Source organism: Pinus tabuliformis, chromosome 8 (genome assembly GCF_031772625.1).
Source record: "Pinus tabuliformis cultivar Carrire ecotype Pingquan chromosome 8, CPIR1, whole genome shotgun sequence".
Lineage (NCBI taxonomy): Eukaryota > Viridiplantae > Streptophyta > Pinopsida > Pinales > Pinaceae > Pinus > Pinus tabuliformis.
This window is the reverse complement of record NC_142294.1, coordinates 345,913,497-345,924,674: the sequence shown is the minus strand read 5'-3', so window position 1 is coordinate 345,924,674 and position 11,178 is coordinate 345,913,497. Positions and strand designations below refer to the sequence as shown.

The 11,178-nt window shown below is 38.3% G+C and overlaps 1 protein-coding gene and 1 pseudogene across 1 annotated transcript; both read left to right on the top strand.

Moving 5' to 3' along the window:
- The first annotated feature begins 6,853 nt into the window (after nt 1–6,853).
- On the top strand, nt 6,854–8,678 carry LOC149235559 (uncharacterized). The gene has a single exon (XM_089368591.1). The coding sequence runs from the start codon at nt 7,233–7,235 to the stop codon at nt 8,676–8,678; it is 1,446 nt and encodes a 481-aa protein (XP_089224717.1). The 5' UTR covers nt 6,854–7,232.
- Nucleotides 8,679–8,695: 17 nt separating this feature from the next.
- LOC149235558 (oxysterol-binding protein-related protein 1C pseudogene) lies at nt 8,696–10,738 on the top strand (annotated as a pseudogene).
- The last annotated feature ends 440 nt before the right edge of the window (nt 10,739–11,178 follow it).

Sequence of the window (11,178 nt, the reverse complement as noted above, 5' to 3'; positions counted from 1 at the left end):
TAGGTCGGCTTGATAATAATTCCATAATCAAAATAAATTCATATCTTTATGAATACTTATCGGAATTGGATAATCTTTAGATCAATCCTACACCTCTCGAAGAGAGGAATCTAATGAACATATTATCAGCCATGAATAAGATGACCCACATGAAGTTTGGCCCTAGTTGCCAATTTTAACACATTTACATTTGAAGACGCTACTCATCAAGAAGTATGGAAGAAAGCTATGCAGGAAGAATATCAATCCATCATGAAGAATGGGGTTTGTAAATTGTTCCTAGACCTAGTGACAAATTGGTTGTCATCTCGAAATGGATCTACACGTTCAAACACACTGTTGATGGAAACATAGACAAATACAAGGCCATATTTGTTGCAAGGGGTTTCTCTCAAAAGGAAGGCATAGATTATGAAGAAACCTTTGCACCCATTGCAAGGTATACTACCATTAGATCTTTGGTTTCGTTGACTGCTACAATGGGATGGAACATCCATCAAATGGACGTGAAGACAACGTTTCTGAATGGGACCTTTTGACCCTGCCGCCTACATCTACCTACAAGTCAGTGAGAAAAGCCTTCAACCCCACAAGGTGTGGTTGGTGGTAGGGAACTTAGAGAAGGGGCTATTACACTAATCCTGACTCTCTCCATTTGAGCTATCTCCTAGGTTAGCTAAGGGGGGTGGTCCCTAATGAAAAGTTAAGTTAAAAGATGTGAGTTTCTAGGAGAGTGTTATAGTGAAAATGGATTACTTTTAAGGATTTATGGGCAATATGAAGTGGACAACTTGAAATAACAATGCCAATCATTAATATGATTAAAAACCATAAAACCAGTGCCTTATAAGGAATTTGCTCAACAATTTAAAGATATATTTGCTCAAACTAAAATGCAATGCTCTCAAAAGAGTAACCCTGAAATGTAAATAATAATTATTAGCACAAGATATGTAAGATACAAAATGCTTTTGAGATAATCAACTTTATAAATCAAAACATGTGAAACATATCTTGCCAAAACCCAAAAATTAGTAATTAACTTGGAAATGTAAAAGAAAGGAGGTGCTAAACCAAGACATCAATATGCAATTAGACTTGAAACATGAAAAGAAAACACTTGTTTGAAATGATTACAATACTTGCTTTTGGAATAGACTTCGCATATGAAACCTCAAACCACCAAGAGACAAGTAAAGTAAATGTAATGAAAAGCGCTATTGGTTAATTTTATTAATTAGCTCTACAACAAGATTACAATTTAACTCTTCAATCCTCAGACCTCACCTTCGCCCAATGATATGGATCTCACATTGAGGAGTCAATAGAAGAGTAGAGGATCCCTAAGATATCTACTTCAACCAACTTATGTTGAAGGTAAAATTTTAATGAGGCTTGGGGCCTTCCTACATTAAAATGCCTAGATGAAATGCAAGTTGTGTTAGTTCCCCAAATTAAAATAATGATACATGCAAATGCTTCAAAGAGATTGCTTTGCAATACTTGAAAATGAAATAGTGTTCAACATAAGTTGCAATTATAACTTCAATTGGAGGAATAAAATTAGCTTACAAGTGTTGCATGTGTTTCATCAATGAATTAAAATGATACAAGTAATTTGCTTGAAAGTAAAATTTGTTTCAAATAGACAATAACAATAAATTGCTTCAATATTCAAGATAACAATGTAGCATAGAATTGAAGCATGTATTCAAGTGCTCATGAAACAATTTACCAAGGTAAATGGAAACGAATCAAAGTTTGTTACGAATATAAAATGTTTGCATGTAAAGGATGAATTGCCCAAAGTAAAGTGTAAGCTTGTAGCTCCAAGCAACAATGAGAAAGAAAATGCAAAGCTCAAATGAAATTGTAACAAACTTTAACTTAATGAAATGTGATAGTGAGGTTGTGTTAATTCCCAATTAAAACATGCATGTAAGTGAATGAAGTATGAAAGCTTAAACCATGCAAATGTCAATCCACCCAAGAGAAGCCTCCCTCTAAATGGGGAGATAGGATACCATGGGAGAAATTCCAAGCTCCCACAAGCAAGTTAGATCTTTTATTAATATTACAATGAGAAGAGGGCCCTTCAAAGTTCTCAACTATACTTCAAGGAGGGTCCTCACAACAATTTCTTGAAACTTGGACACTAGACCTCCTTTCTTGAGAAAGTAGTGATAAGATCTCACAAAACTTATGCAAGGGAAACAAGGTGTGAGTTTCCTCCAAATGCCCACAGCTTAAAGAGGAAAATGGGCAGCCCTCTAGTGAACTCGACTTGGCCAAAATAAGCGTCAAAAGGGCTCACGACATCCTTGGAAATTGAACCCCCAACACTTGCCAAAGGTCCTGCAAACACTTGTTAGATGTTGCGGGAAGTTGCTCTTCAAAATCTGCCACACAAGAGTTAGCAAACAATCCAAACAATGGCTGCAAAATAAGTTAAGTATTAATGGAAAAATCAGCAAGATAAAATGTATATGTACAATTATAATTTACAAAAGGCTAAGCTAAAGAGTGAGAGTAAACTCTCGTCTTTGCTTAGCCATCTTCAAGCTCTTAGATAGCAAATGAAAGAAATGAAGTACAATGTTTTTTAAAAGAGATTTAAATTTAGAAGTTCTTGGCTTGTGTACAAGCTATGTGCCGAAATCTCTGCAAAACCACTTTGTAAGATAAGACTATGAAGGTTCAAAGAACAAATGAGAGCTCCTTTAAGAATGTATCAAGAGTGGGTTGGTCTCTCCAAAGAGTTCCCCTCGCGCTTGATTTTGTAATCCCAACAAGATGCTCCCTCTACAAAACTTCAATCAAGAATTAGTTCCATATAGATTTAGCAATAAACAATGATAAGAAACTCTAGAGATTTATTTAAAACCAACTAGAGCATTCTATACCTAAAACATACTTCTAAATCAAATGTCAATGCAAGATAACTCTACATTAACAAATCTACAAGAGCATATGGAAGCAAATTAGATCAAAGCATGAGTAAAAGGAATTATACCAATGCTCAACAATTCATCACACTCGAAAAAGAGGAACAACTCATGAATGAAACCCCAAAGTCTTTATTGATATTTTTGAAAGTGTACAAGGCAGCAGTGCTTCCGCAAGCACAATAGCAAGTAACAATATTATCAATGTGAGAGTGTTAAAATTGGCAACTAGGGCCAAACTCCATGTGGATCACCTTATTTATGACTTCTGATATTTTTCCTAGATTCCTCTCATTGAGAGGTGTAGGAATTATCTAAAGGTCATCCGATTTCGATAAGTATTTATGGAGATATGAATTTATTTTGATTATGGACAAATTGTCAAGGTTGGCCAACAAACTTATGTAGGCTCAGAAGCCCAACAGTCATGTCTATTCAACCTCAACGTTTGCATATAAATACAAGGAGCATTCTTCTCGTTTGAAAAATTCAATTCACTCATCTTCTCTCTCTCTCTCCTACGCATAAAAGGAGCCTCTCTCTCTCTCACACGTGTGGCTGAAAGGAAGACGTCCGAGGGCAAGGAAGACGCAGAAAGGACGTTAGGGCAGCAGGTCATCTCTTTGACTAGTGTTGACCAAGCGTTGACCTTCCTGAAGTGCGGATTGGGTGTGGTTGCCTCTCCTAGGCATGCCGCATTTTTTTGCACGAAAATCGAGGTGATCTGACCTCTGGTTTGACCGGTGTTGACTGCCCTAGTTTAGGCTTGCAAGTTGACTTCAGAAATCTGCAAATTGACTGAACTTTTGGGGCTGTTCAAGGGCTGTTTCTTCATGCTGTTCGATGACAAGTTGACCGGAAATTGACCAAGTATTTTAGAGGTCAATTTTAGCTAGTTTGACCAAGTTTGACTTTGCTGATCTGGGGTTTGCTGCTGCTGATATAAAATTACAGAATTCAGATTTTGTACTAATTATCTCTGCTGAACTATTGAAGATAAAAGAAGATTTGATCAAACGGTTTCCCTGCATTAGGGTTTGTCCCTGGCTAGCCGCCACATCTTGTGTCTCTTGTCTTGGCTTGTTTTTTGTTGATCATTTAATGTTTTATCTGCACTTTACTTAATGTATATGTGATTGCTAATCTGTGGCTAATAAGAAGAAAAATAAGTAAACTGCTCTAAGCATAGAACATACCATAATTTAACAAAGAGCCCATGGCTCTATTATATAGAGATTTGGGAGCAAATCCTAATGAAGAATGACAATGACAAATGACATTGGAGCCAATCTCAATGGAGAATGACAATGACAAATGGCATTGGAGCCAATCCCAATGTAGAAGTGATTAAACAAGTGGCACGAGGTGACAATCCCAAAGAGAAATTCGAATTTGTTGAATGGAGCTCCAATGCCAAGTGTAAAAATCGAATTCTGACAAGTGGACATCATTTTCTTCTTCCCTTATGTGCCAAATTCAAATTTTATGGTGGAATGACAAGTGTATATGGGTGGTAACCCAGGTGGGGACAATTTCCCACAAAAATCTCCACCAAATATTCTCCCAAATCCTCCCAAATATGCATTAACTTCACAAATTCGAATTTCCAAACAATTTTTTCATTTAATGCCAGAAATTCGATTTTATTCAAGCACATGTCCTTTCTTTGATTTTAGGAGTCCACATCACCTTGGGACTTCACTTTAACTTTCCCATAATTTTCCACCTCATTTCCACAGCATTTAACATGTGTGGATATTTATTTTTCTCTATTTATTTAATTTCCAGCTTAATTAATTGCTAGATTTCCCACTAAACTTAGGAAAAGTGAGTTTTGAGGGTCCAAAACACATTATTAACCCCTCAAAGTGTGTCATAGTAGAAAGTTGAGGGTGAGAGGTGTAATTTTGATTACTCATACCCCATACAACTTCTCAAGACTACAATTATTACAATTTAAATACAATTTTATTTGCAATTTTTGACTTGCGGGAAATTTAAAAAATTAAAAAATGACTACCTAGGCCTAACCAAATTCCACAAATTTTTTTGTGTGATCTAGTATGATAATATACATCAACTCTAGACACTAAGATGTGTCAGGGGCTCAACCTTCAAACTGTCACCCTGGCTTTGGGGTAAAACTTGAGTGAAAAAACCTAGAAAATTATCCGCCTTTAAAAAAGAAGGGATAATTAACCACATAAAAAAAAACACTTCAAGGTGTACTCGTCTGCTGATCGATTCCCAACATCCTAGGCCTGTTACAAACTCAAAACTCATCATTACTAGTATCACTTATTACAATTTCCCGTAGGGTGTGGAATCTGGGTACAAGAAAGATGATGAGAAGATAGAAGTAGAGTTAAAAAAACTTTGTTGAGTGACGATATCTGATGGTACAAGTGTCCTCTGGATCATCCTTGGGCATGGATTCTTCATATAATTGTCAGGTGCCACTCCAGTGGTCAACAGGACCATCAATGAGGAAGTATACATTGAGCAACTTGAAGGCTTTGAAGAAAATAGCAGGGACACTCATGTCTGTAGACTCAAGGAGGCCTTGTGTAGTGACCCATCATTAATATAGAGAGCACGAGAATATTAGCATGCATACGATGCATGCATATGATAGCTACATATGCATGTATCGCATGCACTGCACTAGTAACTATATTCTAAATTACCTAAAATATTAAATATCCTGACACTCCTTCAAATAGAAAAGTCGCATTCACCCATCAGCACATATTACTTAATGCCTCATGATTAATGAGCGATTACCAATGATATTAAGTTTAAAAGTATAAAGTAAAAGGGTTATAAAGACAATAGATGTAAAGAATTATGTAAATTCTTAAAAATCAGGTTATATAATTATCTATCTCAGAATTTTAATAAAGTATGTCAATAAATTATTAAAGGGATAAATTAAATCAAAGTAAAGTTCCTATGTATGAACTTAGGACATTTTAATTAAACAAATAAAATTTTAATCAAAGTAAAATCACACATGTCAATATATCCTTAAAAGAAAGATACGACTCAGCATGTTGAGGAGGTGTCGCTGAGAAAGGAAGCGGTGGGCTCGTAGGTGGAGAGAGAGCAACCACCGCTAATGACCAGTACATAAGGAGATGGCGAGGAGGAGTTTCGGGGGCTGGGTGTTCTTTGCCTTTGGATGGTGGAGATTGTATTTGCTGTAAGTGGAAAAACTGATCCGGGTGCTGTTGAAGGAGGAAGGAGAGGAAATTTATCCATACTGCTTATAATTCGGAACTATTGAGCCTTACTTGTTTTGAAGTCTCTGGGCACGGGGGAACGGTATGCATCGGTTGAGAAGCATACTGGATTGAGTATCTAGGTATACTCGGTTTGGCTGGGTGGTTTTTGGTCATTCGGTAACGAGAGCGCTGGAGAAGTTCTGCAGCATCCTCATCGCAACAGCCGTAGCAGACCAGGTAAGTACTTCATCAAATCAATTAATACCATTTCAAACAGTTTCAGTAATCTTTACAGATTCACCATCTTTACAGTTTCACAGTTCAGTAATGGCTCTTTATTTAGTTCGGCCACTACATATGGTATTAGAGCGTCGTTCAAACCCTGCGACCTCACAGGCCCTATGCTCGTGTAAATTTTGTGGTTCAAACCCCCGCCCTTGTGACCAGGGAAATTTTATTAAATAAATTATTGCTTTACTCCTGCATTCGCTTCCTACGCCCGTGACAGTTCAATTGTTTATCGGAATTCAATTCTATTCGTCGGGGTTTTCTTTCTTTCTTTCAATGATTCTTCTCTGACATTTATCTGGTTTATGAGGTTTTGAAACAAGCTGCGGCAAACAATTCTTCGAAGTAGGTATCTCAATATTCTCCTCATTTGGCATACGCATCGGCCCAATTAATGAATTTGAAAGAAAATTTGTGGCAGTGCTTTGTTATAAAAGTTCTGTGGATACAATATTCCTAGTTTAATCGCGTGATATTTCTGGAGAGCAATTATTCATTCCGGCAGTCCAGGCAATAAGATCGACGAATTTCCCTTAGGAACCGCGAGATTGTTCTGCCGTAATATATGCAATCCTTCATCCATGCGTGTTCGGCGGACTGGAGTAAATGAAATTCATCGGGATTACATTAATTGGCACATAAATTTGAATTTTGATAGGCCGAAACAACCCAACAACTGGAAGAAATCTCCGGGCTAGAAACACACCACACCAGAATAACCAGTTCGAAATTTCATCTTTCTTGGCTGGCAACGGAAAAACCCTTGGGAATCATTATGGGAGACTTACAGAACACACAGCTTGGAACAATGGATCAAGATGAGTCGCCTGAAGTTGATATCGGGGTGGTCTCGACGATTTTATCTGCAATTTCACATGATAAAGATTGCACCGAGCAGTGGGCTTGGGAACAGGGAGTTAAGATCTTTGTAAAATTGTTGAATTCTGGTAGGGAATTAGTGCAAATTAGAGCCACAATTACGCTTGGAAGAATATCAAAGTTTGCTCCGGAATACATTTTAGAACAAACAGTGCCACATTTGATTGCCCTTCTCTGTCTCCCTTCCAGTGGTGGGTCTCCATCCGTTCAAGAGACAGCCGCTTTTTGCTTGGGAAGGCTTGCACGCAGAGGGGATCATTTGAGCTCTACTATTGGAGATTCTGGAACTATTCCCATCCTTGTAAGGCTCTTGCTAGAATCTGAAGGGAGAATGCAGAGGGTGGTGGTCAAGGCTTTGAGGGAGCTTGTCGTATGTACACAGAGTAATCAAGTAATTCTTGCTAGGAGTGGAGCACAAGTAATAATGAATCTTATAGCTTCATCCCCTGATGATGTAAAGAAAATCGCTGCAGAAATATTGACTTCATTAACACACTTGAAGGACATTCGACGAGAAATAGCTAGTTTGGGTGGAATCCCCATGTTAATCCAGTCAGCTAGATTAGGCAGGATTGCATCTAGAGTCAGGGCAGCTCAGGCAATTGGACAGCTAGGAGTCACCAGAAGGGTCAGAAGGATGCTTGTGAATGCAGGTGTTATTCCTGTTTTGATTGAGCTGCTAAAAGAAAATGATTTGGCTGCAAAGCTTGTTGCCGGGAATGCTCTTGGAATAATATCGGCCCATGTTGATTATCTTAGGCCCGTTGCTCAGGCTGGTGCCATTCCCCTCTTTGTGGAATTGCTTGAAGGAACCAATCCCCAGGGGAAAGAAATTGCTGAAGATGTCTTTTGTATTTTGGCAGTTGCAGAAGAGAATGCTATAGCCATTGCGGAGCACTTAGTGAGGATACTACAAGGTTCCAATGTTGAAGCAAAAGCTGCAGCAGCGGATGTTGTATGGGATCTCTCTAGCTACAAACATTCTGTCTCTGTTGTCAGAGCTTCAGGTGCAATCCCTCTACTTCTGAGACTGTTGGAGGATGAGAATGATGATGTTAGAGAGAAGGCATCTGGTGCTGTTGCACAATTGAGTTATGATCATGCTGACAGACTAGCATTAACAGAGGCTGGGGCTGTCCCCATACTTCTGTCATTGTTGCAGAATGAATCAGAAGAGCTCAAAGACAATGCTGCTGAAGCTCTGATCAATTTCTCAGAGGACCCATCATTGAGAGATATGATTTCACAAGCATTTGATGTTCCTGCATTCCGAGATATACAGCAGAGACTTATGAGGATACAGCAATCCGATGAGCATACCGCTCACTCTCTAAGCGAATGATGAAATCTCTGCAGTAATCATCGGCGCAAGGCCCGGATAAGATTTACGTAAGTCAAGATACACAGAGAGGGGTTCGCATTATTGGAGAAGAATCACAGAAGCTGATAAGAAAGCAGAGAAATTATCACTTCGTCGAGGAAAAGAGATATCCTAAAGATTATGGAAAGGTTCACATCAAGATTTCTTCCATCAAAGAAAGTCGGTCCGATGAAAAGAGGTTTTACATTTTTACAGGAATAAAGACATTACATCTTCGTGCAGAGACAACGGAAGACAGAAAAGCATGGATAGATGCATTGCGTGCTGCAAAAGAGTCATTTCCATCAAGTTGGGTTGGCTCAGCTGTCTTGCCACAGTCTCCAGAATTTACTATTTCAACTGAAATGCTAAGAAATCGGTTACAGAGGGAGAGTCTCTCTGACGAGGCAATTAAGGATTGTGAGGCCATTATGAAATCTGAATTATCAATCTTGCAACGACAATTGAGATTGCTTCAGCAAAAGAATATTGCCCTAATTGAGGCTATAAGACGGACCGAGGAAGAAAAGATGGAATTGGAGTCAAAAGTTGTCGATGCAACAGAAAATCATATGGAAGGTGGTCATTTTTCAAGTGAAAGTGTGCATGATGACTGTCACGGAGGAACCCAATCTGACATTGATGATGGAAAGGAAATTCGAATTGAAGTTGAGGCAGATACAGATGAGGATGATGATGTCTTCTTTGACACAACAGAGTTCCTTGTTGCAGATTCATTAGCTGGACAATCGCCACTTAGGTTATTAAGGGAATCTTCAGCTACTGAATTGCCTCTGTCTGGGTCTGGAAGACATGTGGATGGGGCTAACACATGCACAGACCTAGTTGAATCTGGGTATATTCATGTTGAGAGGCGCAAAAGGTTACCGGAACCTAAAGAAATAGAAAAAAATGTAAGCTTGTGGTCACTGATCAAGGATAACATAGGAAAAGACTTGACCAAAGTTTGCCTTCCAGTTTATTTTAATGAGCCTATTTCATCTTTACAAAAATGCTTTGAGGACATGGAGTATTCTCACCTTCTTGATCGAGCATATGAATATGGGAAACAAGGTAACCATTTGATGAGGATATTGCATGTTGCTGCATTTGCTGTATCTGGATATGCTTCCACAGCGGGCCGGACATGTAAACCTTTTAATCCCTTATTAGGAGAGACATATGAAGCTGACTATCCTGATAAGGGCCTTCGATTCTTTTCTGAAAAGGTCAGCCATCACCCAATGACTATTGCATGCCATTGCAGAGGGAGAGGCTGGGTTTTCTGGGGTGATAGTACATTGAAAAGCAAATTCTGGGGACGATCTATTCAAGTAGAACCTGTTGGCATTCTTACTCTTGAATTTGATGATGGGGAAGTTTTCCAGTGGAGTAAGGTGACAACGACAATTTACAATCTTATTCTAGGAAAAGTCAATTGTGATCATTATGGAGTAATGCATATCAAAGGGAATAGACTTTCATGCAAACTGAAATTCAAAGAACAAGCTATTATTGAAAGAAATCCTCACCAGGTACAAGGTTATGTCCATGATAGAAGTAGGGACAAGTTAGCAACTTTGGTTGGAAAGTGGGATGAAAGCATGTATTTTGTAATGGGAGATGTTGCAGTAAAATCCAAGAGTTATGATCATATGTCAGAGGCTGCGATTTTATGGAGGAAAAATGATCCCCCAGAATGTCCCACGAGATACAATTTAACCTCGTTTGCTATAACATTGAATGAGCTGACACCTGGACTTAAGGAGAAGTTACCACCCACAGATTCCAGGCTGAGACCTGATCAACGCCATCTTGAATGTGGAGAATATGATCTAGCGAATGCTGAAAAGTTGCGACTTGAACAGAAACAGAGACAGGCTTACAAACTGCAAGAGAAGGGATGGAAGCCCCGTTGGTTCAGAAGGGAGAATGACCAAAGCACTCATAAGTATTCTGGTGGTTACTGGGAAGCTAGAGAAAATGCTTGTTGGGAAGGATGTCCTGACATATTTGGACCAAGGACGAGATTAACTCCTTGAAGAGTTGAACGAAAAGGAGTTGACGTATTCTCTAGAGATAAGTACTTTCTTGAATATTTTGATATTATTCTTTCAATTATTATTAGTCTCTTGTATTTGTAAATTTTGCTTGAATGGATTCGTTTTTATTATTATTTATGCTCCTATAACAAACAATTGGTAATGATGTTTATATTCTTACAATCTTCTAGATATTCATTTTAAATGTTTAGTCATCCTCCTTTATAATTACTAGGGGACTCACTCCTCTGTACCTGTCAACCACGTAGATATTCCTCTTTGATAATTGAGTTTGTATAAGTTCTTCTATGAGACCTTTCTTCAAGTTTGTATGAAAACTTCTGTAGGTGTTTTCTTAATAGTTTTTACTTCAGAAAATATATATATACAGTGGACAAATAACATTCAATGAGGCCTCTAAAGAGTCACATATAATATCT

Coding starts and splice junctions, on each gene's coding strand:
- LOC149235559 (XM_089368591.1), top strand. CDS start 7,233: ATGGGAGACTTACAGAACACACAGCTTGGAACAATGGATCAAGATGAG.